At 40.8% G+C, this 20241-nt stretch overlaps 1 protein-coding gene across 3 annotated transcripts in view; it reads right to left on the bottom strand.

Annotated features, from left to right (window-relative positions):
- The window catches only part of ptpn11b (protein tyrosine phosphatase non-receptor type 11b), a 136531-nt gene that overhangs the window by 71352 nt on the left and 44938 nt on the right, over nt 1–20241 (bottom strand). For all 3 annotated transcript variants that reach the window (XR_009508255.1, XR_009508256.1, XM_059952329.1), the window contains exon 2: nt 15530–15652. Coding sequence is in view for 1 of the 3 variants with exons in the window: in XM_059952329.1 (XP_059808312.1) it covers nt 15530–15652 (123 nt within the window). In the remaining 2 variants the exon portion in view is untranslated. The remainder of the gene's footprint in view (nt 1–15529; nt 15653–20241) is intronic.

Below are 20241 nucleotides of genomic sequence, written 5' to 3'. Positions count from 1 at the left end.
CCTTCCACTTCCCTCATGAGAAAGATTCACAAAAAAATAGTTCCTCCTTAGCTATTCAGCTGCTTCACTGCCTCCCACATCTAATCAGAAAAAGAACAAACAGAATTTAAGAAGTCTGTGCCGCAATTTAATACTGCTCTGACTGGAGAGGAGGAAGTAACTGTGCTATTTATGCACAGACTGGCAATTTTTGTTTTGTTCTGGTCTCTGACCTTTCTTGGCTTTTTGAAGAGTTAATGAACTGGATAGAATCCTGGTACACATTCCAAAGTGATATCATCATCTTTGCGTGAAAGTTCACCTAAACAGTGTCTTTGTTACAATATAATGACAAATTTCAAACAAGAGGGCTTTGACTCTCTGAAGAATGTCAGTTCTGGACCAAATCTTCAGCGCAACAGCTGAGACGTTGTCATTGGTCTTTGCACTAACTAGTCTACTCTGTCAATAAAATCATGTGCCAAATGAACTGACTGAACATTTATCTTTGTGATGGTGGAAATGCCCAGAGAAGACAAGATGGATGATTCAGTTGATGTCTTTAGCAGGAGGTTGCAAATTCCTTGTTGTTTGCATCCAGGTCCGAGTTCAGAACTGTTCAATGCCTTTGCCAGAACACAAGTATTAAAGAGAATAAAATAATTATCACCCCTGATTCAATGCAGCACAAAAAAACACAAGATGTAGAACACAATAAATATGAATACATAAGATAGCTATTACGCATAGATTAATTGTAAGTCTATAAAGTGACACTGGGCACAGGAGTGTCTGTGCATAACTGACAGGATATGATAAAGTAGTGGTGGCTGGGGATGTGGAGGGGTAGGTTAGTGGGAAGAGGTGTTGATCAGCCTTGAGTCTGGTGGTCCTAGCGTGGATAGTACATAGCTTCCTCCCTGATGGGAGTGGGACAAAGAGGATGGGAGGGTTCCTTCAGGATGTTACTGGCTCTGTTCCGGCATCTTTCTGAAAATATGCTCCTGCTGGTGGGTAGGCTGGTGCTGGTGATGCGTTGGGCAGTTTAGGCTACCTATTGGAGAGCCTTACAGTCCTCCACAGTATAGTTTCTGTACCATGCAGTGATGCAACATGTTAGAATGCTCTCTACTGCCAAGGACACGAGTATAGATGTGCATAGTTCAGCTCTCTTCAGCCTCCTTAGAAAGGACAGATGTTGGTGAGTTTTCTTAACTGTGTAGTATATTCTGCCATTACTTAGTATGGGATGATCATGGAGTTTCCTACATTACAATACAATACTTGGTCTACCAATCAGTTTCATTCCCCTTTCTTTCTTTTCCTGTGGCCCTGTACATTATTCACTGTCACATCCCACCAACTATTTCTTGCTTATCTGCACAAGAGGTGATTCATAGCAACCAATCACAAACACAAGAGGTTCTGCAGATGTTGGAAATCCAGAGCAACACACTCAAAATGCTGGAGGAACTCAGCAGGTCAGGTGGCAACAATGGAGAAGAATAAACAGTCGAAGTTTCAGGCTGAGACCCTTCATTAAGATTGGAAAGGAAGGGGAAGTTCACTCTAATTTTCAGTCATTTCTCTACCCCACCCCTTCTCCCCTGTTCCATTCCCCTTATTGGTTCCTCTCTTACTCCTTATTTTTCAGTCTACTGTTCTCTCTTTTCAGACTCCTCCTTCTTCAGCTCTTTATCTTTTCCACCTATCACCTCCCAGCTTCTCACTTCATCTCCCCCCCACCAACTTCCACCATCCTCCCATCTTCTACCTCACCTGGTCTCACCCATCGATTGCCAGCTTGCACTCCTTCCTCTCCCCCTACCTTCTTATTCTGGCTTCTTCCCCCTTCCTTTTCAGCCACGAATGTCTCTAATTGAAACATCGTCTCTTTATCCACCTCCGTAAATGCTGCCTGACCTGCAGATACCTCCAGCATTTTAGTGTGTGTTTCACAGCAGACAAATTAGCCTGCCAACGTGATTTTGGGATGTGGGATGAAAGCACATCACACAGCAGAGACTCAAATGGACACAAGGGAAAGGTATCGGGATAAAACTTGAAAATGCAAGGTAGCAGTACTGACCACGGTTCCGTTATTCTACTTTGTCTTAATACCTGTTTAACAAAATGGGGCACAATGCAGAGATTTGGGAACTCTCTTCAATTTGTTTAATGCTAGGTCACATTCATTTTAGTGTTCTTTAGCAGGTTAGCATTCTATCAAGTCAGGTTCAAGTTTAATTGTCATTCAACCACAGGCATGAATACAGTCAAAAGAAACTGTGCCAAGGTGAAAAACACATAGCACATATAATTATGATAGCAGAAAAAAGATACCAAAAATAATTAAACTAATAATAATATATCCCAAGTCCCTGAGTGTCACAGTCTGTATATTGATGGTGCACGTATATTGTCCCAAAGCCATGCTTCCGTAAGAACAAGCCCACAACAGTTCCTCATCTCATGTAAATGCAGGTGGAAACGAATGCAGTGCAGCTTGTCGTTCATTGAGTGATCACTAAAAGGCAGAACTGATAGGAGGGGCCAATCCTCAACCCAGCACAGAATCAAGGGGCTTATAGCCATCTCCAGCATCTCCTTCCCTGGCGGTTGCAACAGGTGACCCCGAGGCATGAGGCCCTGGTCTGCACCACAACCAAGGCCACACAGCTCCACTGCCATCAGTCTTTCTAATGACCCAGTGAGTCGGTCTCACAGTATTCTGCATTACCAATATCCAACAGGGTCTTGCAATCACAATGTAAACATCCAAGACAATCACTTTCACCATTTGTTGGACCATGTACCATCTCTGACCGCTTCTTCCCTGGATGGCTGAAGCAGATGGCTATCAAGTAACTCGCTAGTGTAGAACTTGATGTTCTTAATATCCAACAGTGTCTTGTAATCATAAAAAAGTAAACATATAGACCTTCATATAGACCCAGAGAAGCCACTGTGACTAAGCATGCCCCATGGAATTACTGATGGCTTGAAAGAAATAGTTATGATATTAGAGAGACTATTTGCATTTATTTTTCAGGATGATTGCAATGTTGTCCAGTACAGTAGTTAATGTTTAATCCCTAATTGCCCCAAGTGGTGATAGGACAACTTCTTGTACTACTGCTGATAAGTAGAATATACCAGGATTTGGACCCAGCCACAAATGACAATATGCTTCCCAATCAGATGGTGTGTATGTCTGAGTAAGTCAGTTTCAGATATACATCGAAACACAAGCATTGTTTGTGTTAACAACCCACACACCCAAGGATGTGCTGGGGTTGGGCCACAGGTGTTGCCACACATTCTGGCACCAACATAGTATGCCCACATTACTCTGCAGAATATGCAGGTGATGCTGTTCCCAAGTGCCTGCTGATCTTCTTGGAGGGAGAAATTGTAGGTTGCAGAGATCACTACAGTATCAATGGGGATAAGATGCCATTGAAACATTCTGCTTTGCTCTAGCTGGAGTTAAGCACGTTGTGTGCTGCTGCAACTGCTCTCTTCTCGGCAGGTGTCACATATTCTAGTGTAGTCCTGAACCATGTCTCGTTGCTAGTGGAAGGTTTGGGCACTGACCTCAGCACACCCAGCTTCCGACCTATTCTTGTCACTACTTAAGTTTCATGTGGCTGGTCTGGTTATTTGTTGATCAATATATCAGGCAACCTTCTGCCATCCCTCCCCATTGACCCAGGATGTTTCTGTTGGGTACAACTGTGAGTTCAACAGCATCCATCACACAACTTCTATCTCAGTTAACTCACACAGTGTGACTGAGCTTATCCTCATTGTGAAAAGCCTGGTTAGGAAATTCTTATTGATAACCAGCATAGGAAATTAAGAATTAGGTAGAAAGATGTAAATCATAAATGCCCAGTTATCATGATGTCTTCCAAGAGGACCACAACCTCATCGTGGTTTGGAGGTTTGCGTGCCTCAATGACTCGGAGAGCTATTTTGGCAGGAGTCAGGGCTTTATATGCCGGCTCATGGTAGGGTCATCCATGCAGTTTAAAGGGTAGAGGACAGACTAAAAGTGGTCCACCAGTCCTCCAGGTTCAGGGGTTCAGCTCAGGGTTAACAACCCTGACTGGTAAAACAGAACTGTTACGGAACCAGCAATCAAGAATTCTTCTATATCTGAGTGCAATGATATTCCCCAGTCTCCACCCAGAGACCACATAACTGACAATAGTGAAAACCGAGGGGAAGCCTGGAACACTGCCAGAGAAGGGGGATCTTTATTGCTGCCCTAAATGCCAGCAGTGTAACAGCAGTCAGTATTATGGTACATGTCCTCCATCTCTCCCCTTTCCATTCCTTCTATTGCATTTATAGTTTTTTAAACGGGAGTAGTTCGCTTCTCTACCTGGTCCAACTATAGTACTAATGTAAAACCAGGCCCAATATGGAATCAATCCACCTCACTGAATTTCATGTCACCTAAAGCAAAAAGCTGATGTAATTTTTCCTGATGCCATAATGAAATCTTATCATAATTATTACTTTAAACAGATGTTAATATATATAAACTTGCAAAATAATGTCACACTCAGGAAGCAGCAGTGAGACTATGAATGCCTGAAACATATACATTGCATGAGATCCATGCCATCAAATTTCACGTCACCTAAAAGGGAAAGCTGATGTAATTCTTCCGACTCACTCTCTTCTCCTATTGGTTTACTTTTTCTCCAGCCCTTTATCTTGTTCACCTATCACCTCCCAGCATCTTACTTCATCACCCTCCCCCACCCACCTGGTCCACCTAGCAACCTTCTAGCTTGTACTCCTTCCCCTTCCCCCACCTTCTTATTCTGGTATCTCCCCCCTTCCTTTCCAGTTGTAATCAAGGCTCTATGCCCAAAACATTGACTGTTTACTCCTCTCCATAGAAGCTGCCTGGCCTGCTGAGTTCTCCAAAATTTTGTGAGTGTTACTCCAGAGTTACAGCATCTGCAGAATCTCTTTTGTTTGTAATTCTTCTGATGGCATGGTGAAATCCTATTATCATAATTATTCTTTTAAGCAGATGTTAATACATATAAACTTGCAAAATAATGTCACACTCTGGAGGCAGCAGTAAGACTGTGCATAACTGAAGCATATGTATGGCATGAGATCTCTTTACACTAATCTTCGCTGTAGACATACCTACCGCTGAAACCACAGACCACATACCTAATTGAATTGAAACACTTCACTTCAAAAAAAGCCCAAATCTGCACAATACACTGCCCACTAATGTCAGGATCTACGCCTTTGAACAGAGAACTGCAAAGCAATATCATTTCAAATAACCAGTTATTTTAAGATTTATCAGCTGCATTCATGAAATATCTGATAATTTGCACAGTTCCAAGAATCAAAACTGCTCAGCTGTTTCATTATCAAATCCTAACTTAATAATTCTAATTTCTTATAATATAATCCTAGTATCTCATAACTTGTAGTTCCACAAACAAAACTTCTCAGCTGTTTCATTATCGAATGATATGAAATACAAGCAGAACACGTGATTAAAATAGTCATTAGGTATTATAAATTCATACAGATAGTAACAGAAGGTTCAAAAATTATGTTCCTATTCCAGGGACAATTAACTTAGTTATTGCTGTAACTATTCATAGAAAAGCAGAAAACAGGAGCACAGCATGAGCCCTTGAAAATTAACTTTGCTTAATGTCAAGCCTGCTTCACTATTCAATATGATCATAGTCACTTATCGAAATTCAGTACCCCCACTGAGTTTACTGCCCGTATCCCTTGATCTGTTTAACCATGAGAATTCTATTTTACTCAAATATACTTCATGACTCGGTTCCAACTGCATTCTGTGATTCCATGGGTTCATCACTCTAAGAGAAGAAATTGCTCATCTTGGTCTTCAATGCTTTAGTCCTTAATCATTGTTCATTTATTTTATTTTTACTTATTTTGAGATACAGCGCAGAACGGCCCTCTAGACCTAATGAGCTGCACTGCTAGCAACCCTTAATTTAACCCTAGCCTAATCACAGGACAATTTACAATGGCCAGCTGGTACATCTTTGGACTGTGGGAGGAAATTGGAGCACCCAGAGGAAAACTATGCATTCCACAGGGAGTACATACAAACTCCTTACAGAGGAGGCTAGGACTGAACTCTGAACTCAGATCCCCCAGAGTGTAATAGCGCTGTAACACTCTGTGACCCCAGGTTTCCAGTCCTGGACCTGCAGTTGTGCTCTATGATTCTTGGTTGTGGTCATGATCCTTCCATTTTGCTCTGTGACCTCTGGTTCTGGTCCTGCTGTAGCACTCTGTGACCACTGGACCAGGGCTCCCTGTCAAAGTAGTGATGATACCATGATGATTATCCCATCATCAATCTTCACATTCTCTTCATATATCGACATGCTCATAAGATGTAGGAGCAGAATTGGGCCATTCAGCCCATCAAGTCTTGTCCACAATTTCTTTATAACCATATAACAATTGCAGCACGGAAACAGGCCATCTCAGCCCTTCTACTCCGTGCCGAACACTTACTCTCACCTAATCCCACTGACCTACACTCAGTCCATAACCCTTCATTCCTTTCCTGTCCATATACCTATCGAATTTTGCTTTAAATGGCAATACTGAACCTGCTTCTACCACTTCAACTGGAAGCTCATTCTTATTTTACATCATTTTACCTCAGTCCTGTCAATACAGGAATCAATTTGGTGAGCTTTTGCTGAACTCCCTCCATTTTAGGAACATCCTTCTTCAGATAAGAAAGCCAAGACTGCACACAATACTATGGTCTCACAAAGGCCCTGAACAACTGCCCTTCTACTGAAATCCTCTTGCAATAAAGGTTTAAGTTTGTACTTTGTATGTATTCCAGAAAACACTTAGCCTCATTCTTAGATCTGAAATGCTTTACAGTACCAGCAACCTGAGTTAATTTCATTTTGCTATCTGTAAAGAGTTTGTACGTTCTTCCCGTGACTGTATGGGTTTCCTCCAGGTGTTCTGGTTTGATCCCACATTGCAAAGATGTACTGTTTAGTAGGTTAGGTGGTCATTCTAAATTACCCTGTGATTAGGCGATGGTTAAATTGGGGATTGCTGGGCAGCATAGCTTGAAGGGCCAGAAGGGCCTGCTTCACACTGTATCTCAATAACTAAATAAAAGAAACTTCACTGAGAAGTGCTTACAGAGAGGGGAGGAGGGATGATTACAAATCACAGACTTTTAACTTCATAAACACAAGAGATTCTGTAGATGCTGGAAATCCAGAGCAACACACACAGCTGGAGGAACTCAGTTTTTAATTTCTTGTGAATTCATGTTCCAAGGTTCCATTGTCTACTGCCAGCCTATTGAAATAGAAAAGACAGATATATACAACAGGTCACACTGTACAGAAACGTTTCAGGAAAATGACCTTTCATCAAAACTGTGAAAAGTCAAAAGAGTAACACATTTAATGATGCAAAAGAGAATGTTTGTGATTGGGTGGAAGGCGAGAGAGATAAAATATCAAAAGGAATATTGAAGCTGGGTGAAAGAAGAGAGTAAAGGTATTATTGAATAATATAACAAGTCTGTCTAGAAAAGCTGTATGTAGGAGATGTGAAGATATGTGAAAGTACCAGCAAGAAAGATTAAAAACTGCATGCTGGAACTGTGAGAAACAAAGGTTGGAAGTGATCTGAGATTGTTGTTAATATTAAATCCAGAAGGTTGGATCAGTTAGGTGCTGTTCTTCAACTTTTGTTTAAATTTCACAATCAGTATTGGAAGCTGAAGGAACAAAGATCAAAGAGTAAAAGTGTTGGAGAAGAAAAGTGACAGAAAAGTAGAAGTTCACTGTCATTTGGGTCTATCACCCCTTCCTTTCCAGTCCTGATGAAGTCCTTATTCCTCTACATCAGTCTCTGCCTGACCTGCTGAGTTCCTCCACCATTTTGTGTGTGTCCCTCTAGATTTCCAGCCTCTACAGAATCTCTCATGTGTATGGTCTTGTGCATATGGCTACATAAGAAATGTGCAAACTCCACACAAAAGTACTGGAAAGAGTTAAATAGCAACATAGGCTGCTGAAGAAAAGTGGCATCAGACATTTCAATCAGCTCCTCACCACCCCTTCATTATTCAGTAAGAGGAAAGGCATGAGAGCAATACTGCTGAAAATGGGTCCTGCCAGCTATGGTGGAGGAAAAGGCACATCAGAATCACTACTGAGGAAAGTGGTATCCTCGGAACAGAATGTATTGCAGATAGAGAAACAGAGAGAAAAGGAAGGAATTCCTGCTCATGAAGAGCATTGTAGGTGTTTGATTTGTTATTGCATGAACAGAGTTCCAACACACAAAAGGAAACAGTCCACCTTGTCTTATTCAGGAATGTCCTCCTTGTCCAGAGCATTAATTGACTTCTTGAATGCTAGAATAAACTTTTCAGGTAACCTCTTCATTGCTGGGTGGTGACGAGCTGATTGAAATGTCTGATGCCATTTTCCTCATGAATAGTCTGAACTCCTCTGACGTGTATTGTGTGGTCTGTTGTCACTCATTATTTGCTCAGATAATTCATTCCTGTTGAAGATAGTGCTCAGAGTGGAAACAGTCTTTTCTAAGTGGTTGACTTCATTGGTGTAACCCCTGGCCACTTCAAATGAGCATCCACAGCAATCAGAAACATGGAGTCCATGAATGGTCCAGCAAAGTCAATATGTACTTTTTGCCCTGGTGATGACAGCCACTCTCACGGGTGAAATGGTGCCTATGGGGGCACACTTTGAACTTTTTGGCATCCCGAGCAGTTTTTGGCCAAGACTTCAATCTGTTTATCTATTCCCAACCACCACCCACAGCTCCAGGTGAGACTACTCATCTTGACTGTATCCAGGTGTCCTTCATGCAGATTCTCTAACACTCTGGTTTGCAATTTAGAGGGAACCACAACACGAGATCCACACATCAGCATTCTCTGACATGCCAACAGTTGATCTCGTCTCACTGAGAACTTTGGAAACAAAGGGTTACCATGAGCTGGCCATCCATGCATGGTGATTTCATAGACTTTTGAAAATGTTGGGTCATTGCTTGTTTCTCTTTGTATTTCAGCATTTGTTACTGGCAACTGGTCCACCAATGCTGTGTGGAACACCTCTGCTGGGTCACAATATGAAGACTTATCTTCTTCAGTTGCCAACAGTGAAAGATGTGACAAGCCATCAGTGTTGCTGTGGTGCTTGGTACCCTTGAATTCTAAGACATAAGATTGGGTTCCTAGGAATTGTGCCCAATGTTGTAATCAGGTAGCAGTCATCACTGGAATTCCCTTCCTGAGACTGAAAATGGCCACAAGGGGCTGGTGATCTGTCACTAGCATGAACTTTTGTCCTTAGAGGTAGTGGTGGAACTTCTTCATTCCCCATACTAGACTAAGGGCCTCTCAGTCAATCTGTGCAGTTACATTCTGCGCTTCTCAGTGATCTTGAAGCAAGTGCAATCAGATCCTCAGATCCATCTTCCTTGGTGTGTGACAAAACAGCTCCAATGCCATAAGGGGATGCATCACACACCAGTCTGATGAGCAGCGATGGGTCATAATGGGTGAGCAGTTCACCTGATGTTATTAATCTTTTTGTTTCCTTTCACATCCTTCTGACCATTCCCACTTTTCTCTTGTCTGTAACAGTGCATTCAATGGGTGCAGCACTCTAGCAAAGTTTGGAAGAAACCGGTGATAGTAGTTCACAAGGCCCAAGCATGACCTGAGTTGTGATACATATTCTGGTTTGGGTGCTTTAGTCTTCTCTTGTGACTTATGTAAGCCAAGCTTATCAAAGACATGTCCACAATATGAGGTGTCATTCTTGAAACACTCACTTCTCTCTCTTTGCACACAGACCATACTCACTCAGCCTGATAAGCACTTTACCAAGGTTCTGGAGCTGCTCTTCATCATTCTTCCCAGTCATGATGATGTCATCAAGGTAACTTTGTGTTCCAGGGATATTTTGGAGCACTTCACCCATTGCTCTTTGGCATTGATTCAACTCCAGCAATTTGGCAAAGTTGAGACGATTATACTGGAATAGTCCCTTGCAAGTGTTGTGAGAAACTTCCTGCTTGACTCCTCAATCCCAATTTGTAGATATGCTTGTGACAAGTCAATCTTTGAAAACCTATCCCTACCTGTCAAAGATTCACAAGTGTCTACTATTTGTGTCAGGGGATACTGCACAGTGTGCTGCACTGAATTAATGCTCACTTTGAAATCCCCACATATGCAAATAGCTCTGGCCTTGCCTTTCTTGATCACCGGGACAATGTGTGTGGCCCAATCACTCCACTCAACCTTGGAGAGAATTCCAGATGCCTCCAAGTTTTGAAGTTCAGCATCCACTTTAGGACAGATTGAGTAAAGCACGGGATACAATTTATGGAACCTTGGTGTTGCAGCTTCATTCAATTCAATTCTGGCCTTCATGCCTTTGAGTTTACCAATCCCCTTCTCAAACACTTTCTCATTAACATTAAACAGCTGTGCCAGGCTCTGCCTAGTGCTTACATTTGGGCTGCCATTGACTGTTGATGCCACACTGAGAGCTTTGAGTGCTGGTCTAGTTGGATTTTTTTCAACCAGTTACATCCAAAAAGTGCTGGCCCTCTACTTTTCAACACTTAAATTTCTAGCTGCTAAGAAATAAACCTGACAACAATTACAATGAGTTCCACAACAGTCTTACACAGGAAGGCATTGAATTGATCAGGACAGCTGCATTATGGAGCATGATCTGGCATCACCTATGCTCAGGTGTTAGATCACAGCCATTTTATAACAGTAATGGGCAAAGCGATTTAATCATGGTGCTATTTGATACTGCTGAAAATCTTGACTTCTGGAATAGCAAATTGCTCAGTGGAGATATGGAAAGCAATATACATACATATACAGTACTTACTGTAACTGATTTACTTGGCTATTTTTTCTTTCTATGTTATCATGTATTGCATTGTGCTGCTGCTGCTGCTAAGTGAACAAATTTCACGATACATGCTGGTGATAATAAAGACGATTTTGATTCTGACAAAGTGACTGATTAGATATTTTCATTTCTGTGCAGGTGTACAGCTGTACCTAATAATATGAGCACTGAGTGCAGGGCACATTAACATCACTTCCACTAGCTAAATAATTTGTGACTGAAGCCATCTGGCCTAGGAAATGAAACAACATCTCCTCCAAATTACTCAGCAAGTGAAATAATTGCTGATCCCATCGATGTCCCTAATATTACATTTGCTTTCCTCTGCATGGCTAACGCTGAGTTTTAACTTCCCAAATGTAAGCACATAATTGATATCAAACAATAATGCTCTTTACATAACTGAACGCTTTTAAATCTATATCTATCTTTCTTGGAACTCCTTGTCTGACATCTTCCAAATCATGTTTTCCATGCTGCCACATCACTAAAATAGGAGTTATAAAAATGACTTATTACCCGTTAAGAAATTTAGTAAAACATATATACTGTAAATAGCTACTGAGCAACAATTCAGACAAATATTACTTATTAGATTTTGGAGGAAGCACGGTGTTTTGAATAACAAGTTCTATTAAACGCAGGGGGTTATGTTGGACTAAGAGAAGCTCAGTTAGGGTCCAAATGTTATTTTTATTCTTGAAAGTGACAGTAATGCATTAGATGCCAAAACACCATCAAGTCCTAACATGCTAATTTGTGATCTCAAGTGTATTCATTGCATTGTTTTTTATATGAAGTGCCAGTGGTGTGTGTGCAGCTTTGACAAAGGTAGCCCATCTTCCTCTGTCCACCTTGAACTGTTTACGTCAACTTTGAACTGTTTACAAATTTTAACATGGCCAGCCATGCCCTCCTCCTTCAATATTTCTCTACTTCTAAGGATTAAAGACTAGCTTTATTTGTGACATGTACATTGAAACATACAGTGAGATGCGTTGTTTGCATCAATGACAAATACAATCCAAATTTGTGCTGGGGGCAGTCTGCAATTGTCTCCAGGCTTTCGGTGCCAACTTAGCATGACTAGAATTTACTAATCCTACCCCATATGTCTTCTGAATGCTTAGAAACTGGAGCACCCAAAGGAAACCCACGCAGTCAGGGGAAGAATGTTCAAAATTCTTACAAACAGCAGTGGAAATTGAATCCCAGTCGGTGATTGCTGGTGATGTAAAGAGCTAAGCTAAACACTATGCTATTGTGCCACCCACGTTATCCATCTGGATTGCTTTATTGATCATTATCTGGCTAGTTATAGTCAGATAGGCACCAACAGTAGCTACAACTCCTGCAACTATAGTTACCTATCTTCCACTCCCTCCATAGTTCAAAGTAAATTTTATTATCAAAGTACATATATGTCACGATATACAACCGTATATCTTTCTGTAGGTATACTGAGCAGATCTATAGCAACTATAACAGGATCAATGAAAGATCAGCCAGAGTGTAGAAGACAACAAACTGTGCGAACGCAAATATAAATAGATAACAATAAATAATGAGAATATGAGATAATGAGATAAAGAGTCCTTAAAGTGAGATCATTGATTGTGGGAAACATCACAATGGGTGGTCAAGTGAGTGTAGTTATTCCTGTTTGTTCAAGGGTCTGATGCTTCCTACCTGCAACTACAGAGTGAAGCCTTCAGGATAATTGCTAGAATATAAGGCATTTACCTCCTGGCTGAGTTTGGCCATAACTAGTTACACTCAGTAGGTCAATGCCTGTGGAGTTAAGCACAAAAATAGCAGACACAGGAATCAAATCTGTATGCACTGCAGATTGATATCACAATTTGCCTACGTTGCACTCTTCTTGTGGGTGTTGGCAGTACCTGCACTAACACACTCAACAAATACGGTCCGGCATAACACTTGACAGAAACAAGTACCTACGGCCATAGCACCCAAAAAATGCAAACTACTCAAGCACATTTTGTACCCTGATTTTTTACAGGTACTTCTTATGCAATATAGCTGATGTCACAAAATTAGTAGTGTTTTTACTTGAAGGTGTTTTGGCATTCTAAAGAATTTCAATTATCTTCCTTCAAGAATAAGAATTACTCTTGAAAACAATTGAGGTTCATTTGGTCCCAAACAGCCAGCTACATTTAATAGATCTTGTTTTTCAAAATCTAATATGTTGCACAGAACAGATGCTATTTACCTGATTTGACAATTGTTGTAAATTAAGCTTTTAGATTATGAAGAACCTATCAACCTCCACTTTAAATATACCCAATGACTTGGCTTCCACAGCCGTCTGTTGCAATGAATTCCACAAATTCACCGCCACCTGTAAAAAAAAACCCTCCTCATCTCTGTTCTAAAGGGATACGCTTCTATTTTGAGTCCCCCTACTATAGGAAACATCTACTCCACGTCCACTATCTCAGTCTTTCAATATTTAATAAGTTTCAATGAGATCCCATCTCATTTTCCTGAACTCCAGTAATTACAGGCCCAGAGCCATCAAACAACCCCCATATGTTAACCCTTTCATTCCTGGAATCATTCTCACAAATCTTCTCTGGGCCTTATAGACAGAACCTCTGTATAGGCCATTCTAATTTCTAGACCCTCCAAAATAATAGCCAAGTGGTGGGGCTGAAACCCAGCTATATAAGCATTAATATTGGCCATGATGGTGGCAAAACGAGGTGCCTAGAGAAAATGCAGGAAATAGGTGCTTGTTTTTTACCCCCATATTCCGGTAAAGAGACAGATATTTGAGGCCCTGCTCTAAGATGGCTCATCCTGAGGCAACAAATACCAGCTTTGCAACCACAAAGGCACCTTTCCCTCTGTACATGATTGAATACATTGCTCAGGAATGTAGGAATTCTTTTATTGACATGCATGTACTGCTCCCAACTGTTCCAATCCAACACCAGAATCGTCCCATCCACTACATCATATATTTTAACAGCTACAACAGTGACCATTAGGGTTAATGCAAGTACAAATCCTTGATGAATACCAGAAATTCCTTTCTAAGTGATAAAAAGGTATAAAGATAATTTTCATAAAGATCTACAGAAATGGTAAATGGGAACTACCAATCCATATAGATTCTCCTACCTTTGTGATGTCATGTACTGTAATAAATACTCTCTCTATCCATAATATAACCTTTTATATGAGGCAATACAAAATAAACCTGAGGAATCATTAGATTGAATAAGTAGAAAACTTATCTCCTATCCACAATGCAAAGGATGCAAATTGATCTTGAATTAGTATCTCGGCTCCCAGAACATATCCAGTAGAACAAATTGGTTTTCAATTTGCAGCTCCAGTCCCAAAGTTTGTGACAATTCCAGGAATTCTTTCATTAGTGCAATATTTACTGTGCTGCACTTGAGAATTTAATCTAAAGATCAATTCACCCATTGTGGCTGGATAGCACACATATGCAGGGGACCTAGCCTAAGTTTAACCTGCATGGCCTACATTTAACCTACTTAGCCTACAGAGCACACATATGCAGGGGACGGAGGCTAAGTTTTCAGATGTGTGTAATTGGAGCAGCTGAAAATGCAGAGTGATGAAAAAGCACACCAGTTTTCCCTACTATTCCACTCCTACACCTGAAGATGTGCCTCCTCAATCTTCCCATTCACCACATCACATGCTTTCTTCAGTTTTACCTTACAAGTGATACAACTCCACACTTACGATGTTCATCTACACTGAGCAGAATATTCATGAGTAGATGGAAGACATCAAATAAACAACAGTGGGAATCAGAACTGAAACCTTGGAGTCAAATCTTGGCAATCAAATATTGACAGCAGCGTACAAAACTATGAGGGAAATTGAAAGGATAAATGCAAGAAGGCTTTTTCCACTGAGGCTCTGGGTTGAGAGGAACATGGGGGGGGGGGAGAGCTTCTTCACTAAGAGGCTGCTGAGAGTGTGGAACGAGCTGCAAGTGGAAGTGGTGGATGCAGATTTGATTTCAAAATTTAAGAGAAATTTAGGTACCTAAATGGATGGGAGGAGTATGGAGGGCTATACTTTGGGTGTGGGTTGATGAGACTATGACTAACAGCTTGACATGGACTAAATGGGCTGAAGTTTCTGTTTCTAGTTTACTATGACTCTGTATTTCCTTAATAATTAACTAGGCTACTATATATAATATCTGTCCTCTTCTTTCTTTATATTATTAATATTATTTATTTATTGAGATACAGCTCAGAATAGGCCCTTCTGAACTTCAATTCATGCTGTCCAGCAACCCCGATTTAACCCTAGCCTGATCACAGGACAATTTACAATGACCAATTAACCTACTAACCAGTGTGTCTTTGGACTATGGAAGGAAACTGGAGCACCCAGAGAAAACCTATGCATTCCACAAGGACATAGAGAGACTCCTTACAGATGACATCAGAATTGAACTCCGAGCTTCACCCTCCTCCTCCCCCCAGCTGTAATTGCATCATGCTAACCCATACTCTATTCTGTGAATTGTGTCTTACCTGATTGATAAAGTGAAGTCCCCAGGGTTGCTTTTGCTGGGTCGTGCTAGGAAGCTCCCATGAACTCCTCTGTTTAGTAAGAGATGTTCTGCTTCAATCCCAGATATATTAGGATGAAACCACCTATGCAAAAAATAAAAAAATAAAGATAATCTAAAATGAATCAAAAGAATAAAAGATAACTCTATCTCACAGGCCCTCCGCTGGTCAAGATTGACCATGGATGCTGTATCCAAGCTGTCTATGTGATGCACAATCTAATACGCAAGCCAGGGCAGTATATATGGCTCCCCCTCTCCACACAGATTATGAATCCATAGGAATGGCAGAGACCGATACAGTTCAGCGCCAGTGTAACACAAGAGTGCCAGTCCGTGTTGAAGTCGAAGTAGCACTTCCTTAGGGATTCCAGCTCTGCATTTTTCATCAGGGTATACTCCAAATTCTTCCTTATGAGTGGATATAGTCACAAGGCAGCAGGGGTTTGAGATCAGAGTTTTCCTTCTTCTAGATGAGTGCCAACCACAGCTGACGAGGCTCATCAGCCCGAAGCTTCTGGTTTTAAGGCACCAGCAACTCGCCTTTGCCCCTTCTTCCATCAGTAGAAACAGTTCTGCTGGGCTTCATACGTCATACATGAAGGCCAGGAGCTGGACGGTTGTCAGAGGCTATTTCAAATGCACACCATTAGGAGCATTTTATAGATGGTGGGACTTCATCCTCAATACCACCCCTGGATATGACAACCTTAAGGAACCGATAATTCAATAAAGTTGTTTCTAAAAAACTGATATCCAATAGTTTTAATTAAACAATCGGAAATTGGGTTTCTTTAATTTTGGATGCCATTGAACAGTACAGTAATATCTGAAGAATCTTACTTTTGAATTAAAGTATTCTGTCAGAGTAGCAGAGCATAGCTTTTATCCACCCCATCCCCCTCAAAGCTTTTTCATTATGTAAGCTTAGAAGATAGAACACAGAACAGCACAGCACAAGAGCAGGCTCTTCAGCCCACAGTGTTGTGCCAAACGAAGTACCAACTTAGTAATCACACACAATGCAGGCCAGGCAGCATCTATGGAAAAAAGTACAGTCGATGTTTTGGGCCAAGACATCAGTGAAGTGATTTCCCAATCTATGTCGGTTCTCAGTGACATTCAGGAGGTCACACTGGGAGCACTGGACACAGTGTATGACCCCAACAAACTCACAGATGAAATGTCACCTCACTTGGAAGGACTATTTGCGGCACTTCACCTCTGAGTCTGTTGGGGTCATATACTGTGTCCAGTGCTCCTGGTGTGGCCTCCTGTATATCGGTGAGACCCGACGTAGATTGGGAGATCATTTCACCGAGCAGCTATGCTCCATCTGCCAGAAAAACCAGGATCTCCCAGTGGCCACCCATTTTAATTCAATTTCCCCGTTCCCATTCCAATATGTCAGTCCATGGCCTCCTTCACTGTCACGATGAGGCCACACGCAGGTTGGAGGAACAACACTTTATATTCCGTCTGGGTCGCCTCCAGCCTGATGGCATGAACATTGATTTCTCAAGCTTTCAGCAATGCCCACCCCCGCCCTCCCCTTCACCATTCTCCACCTACTTTTTACTCTCTCACCTCATCTCCTTACCTGCCCATCGCCTCTCTCTGGTGCTCCTCCCCTATTTTCTTTCTTCCATGGCCTTCTGTCCTCACCAATCAGACTCCCTATTCTCTAGCCATGTATCTCTTTCACCAACTATATACTTCATTCTTCCCCCTCCAAGTTTCACCTATCACTTTGTGTTTCTCTGTCCCCTCCACCACCTTTTAAAGTCTATTTTACTCCAGTCCTGCTGAAGAGCCTGGTTCTGAAATGTCAACTGTACTTTTTTTCCACAGATGCTAACTGGCCTGCTGAGTTCCTCCACAGCATCTTGTGTGTGTTGCTTGGATTTCCAGCATCTACATATAATCTCTTATTTGTAACTCAGTAATCAAATGGCTAAACTACACTGATCTCTTCTGCCTACAATTTGAATGATTGTTCCATAAATTGCTAGTAAACTTCAGCCTTCATTTCAAGCCAATTCTTAAAATGTCTAAGCTTTGAGTCTTGTCAAATTCTGTTTGTGGCGTGTCTTGGGATAGTACACCAAACTGAAACAATGAAGCAAATCAGCTCTCATTGAATATGGCAGTAATCTGCGTACCATGTTAAGTAATCTCTGAAAATTGTTAATAATAATTATTTTTGTTGATTATTTCAATGATAATCAGTATTACAAAGGTCAGCCTCAGCTTGGATTTGTAATACTTATGCATTTGTTTACTTTATAATTTCACATTGAAGTATTACAGAAAATGGAAACTGAAAATGTTAGAAGATAATGGAAATGGCTTTCATAGACAATACCAGCAATGATGCTGAATGTCAAGGATATGTGGCTAGATTCACACAAAATGCTGTCAAAACATATTAGGTCAAGCAGCATCTATGGAAAGGAATAACGAGTCACCGTTTTTGGCCTAAACTCTTCATCAGGAAATTGGGATGAGTCCTGATGAAGGGGCTCAGCTGAAAATGTCGACACTATTCCTTTTCATAGATGCTGTCTGACCTGCTGAGTTCCTCCAACATTTTCTGTGTGTTGCTCTCGATTTCCTGCATTTGCAAAATCCCTTGTGTTTGCAATCTCTTATCAGATTCCTTCTCCTTCAACTCTTCACCGATTCCACCTGTCGTCTCCCAGCATCTCACTTCAAAACCTCCCCACCCACCTACCTTCACCCTCACCTGGTCTCACCCATTACCCTCCACCTATTTTCTTATTTTGGCTTATTCCTCTTTCCTTTCCAGTCCTGATGAAGGGTCTCAGCCTGATACATGTTTCTTCCCCTCCACAGATGCTGCCTGACCTGCTGAGTTCCTCCAACATTTTGAGTGTGCTGCTCTGGATTTCCAGCATCTGCAGAATCTCTTGTGGTTAGATTCTCTCTCTATAATATGTACTGTACCATTGAAAATACTGTCTGTCGCTTTACTGATGATTTTGAGAGAATGATTAGTGGTAATTACGTTGATTGCATTTGCCTGCATTTCCTGGATAGGATATCCCTGGACAGTTTTCCACATTGCAGCTTGGTGGCAATGAAGCTGGTTTGCAACTTTAACAGTATTTCTAGCAACACGGATGCTGAACAACATGCACAAAATGCCGGAGGAACTCAGCAGGTCACGCAGGATCTATGGGAAGGAATAAAGAGTCAATGTTTAAAGGCCCTGACAAAGAGTTTCAGCCTGAAGAGTTGACAGTTTATCCTTCTCCATAGATGCTGCCTGACCTGCTGAATTCTGACAACATTTTGCATGTGTTAGTCTCGATTTCCAGCATCTGCAGAATCTCTCGTAATAAAAGTTCAAAGTTCAAAATAAATATATTATCTAACTACATATATGTCACCATATACAACCTTGAGATTAATTTTCTTGTGGGCATATCAATATATTTATAGAATAATAATCATAACAGAATCAATGAAAGACTGCCCAACTTGGGCGTTCAACCAGAGTGCAGAAAACAACAAACTGAGTAAATACAAAAAGAAATAAAAATAATAAATAAATAAGCAATAAATGTTGATAATATGAGATGAAGAGTCCTTGAAAGTGAGTCCATTGGTTGTGGGAACATTTCAATGATGTGGCAAGTGAAATTGAATGAAGTGAATGCTGCCTACCTCACTGAATATTTGCAACAGTTTTCGCACTAGTTCTGCTTGGTTTAGTGGTGTAGCTAATCCTTTAGCTCAAGAATTCAACATTAAATTCACTATTACCTTTGCTTTAGTCAGTGCTTTTTCCATCTTGTTTTCTCTCCCTGTAGATATTGACTGACCTGCTCACTTTATCAACATTTCCTGTACTTAACATATTTGCATACTGCAAAAATAATTAGCAGAATACTGGCACCATTATCAAAACTATTTATTGCTCTGAACAACCACACTGTTTATCAACCATTAGACAGACACTTCCACATTTTTAATTTTATTTAGAGATACTGCATGTAGCAGGCTGTTGCAATCCAACAAGCCACACTGCCTGGCAACCCACTGATTTTTACCCTAGCCTAATGACCAATTAACCTCTGAACCGATACATATTTTGACTATGTGTGGAAACTGGAGAACCCAAAGGAAACCAACACATTCGTGGGGGAAAGTACAAACTCCTTGCAGACAGTGCCAGAACTGAACTCATATTTTCAGACAGTACTGTCCTCATTTTAAATATCATTTACAAAAGTTGTAGCAAAGCCATGAATAAGAGAAAAATAGTAACTGGCTTAGTTCAGTAACCACAACTATGAATTGGTTTTGACATTACCATTTGGTATTTGCTTATCTGATGGCAGTTCATAATTTCTTAAAATCATTTTTTTAAATCAGAAGGTTAAGTAACATACAAAATTTACCAGTTAAATTTATAAAGCCTTAATCATGTTTTTCAAGAAGAATTGTGGTGCATTACTACATGTTTTTTTCTCAAAAATATACTTAATAATTTTAAGTAAGTTAGTTGTATGTTTTAAAGGTATCAAGTATCAATGATGTGTGTCCCTATATGCTTAAAACAACTATATTTCTTCATATCAGCTACAAGGCACAACAGAAATCAACCAACATATCTTCACCATCATTTTTAGTTCTTTGTGGCTAACC

Source organism: Hypanus sabinus, chromosome 27 (genome assembly GCF_030144855.1).
Source record: "Hypanus sabinus isolate sHypSab1 chromosome 27, sHypSab1.hap1, whole genome shotgun sequence".
Lineage (NCBI taxonomy): Eukaryota > Metazoa > Chordata > Chondrichthyes > Myliobatiformes > Dasyatidae > Hypanus > Hypanus sabinus.
Note: the sequence above shows the minus strand (reverse complement) of the source record. Positions and strands in the feature narration are given on the sequence as shown.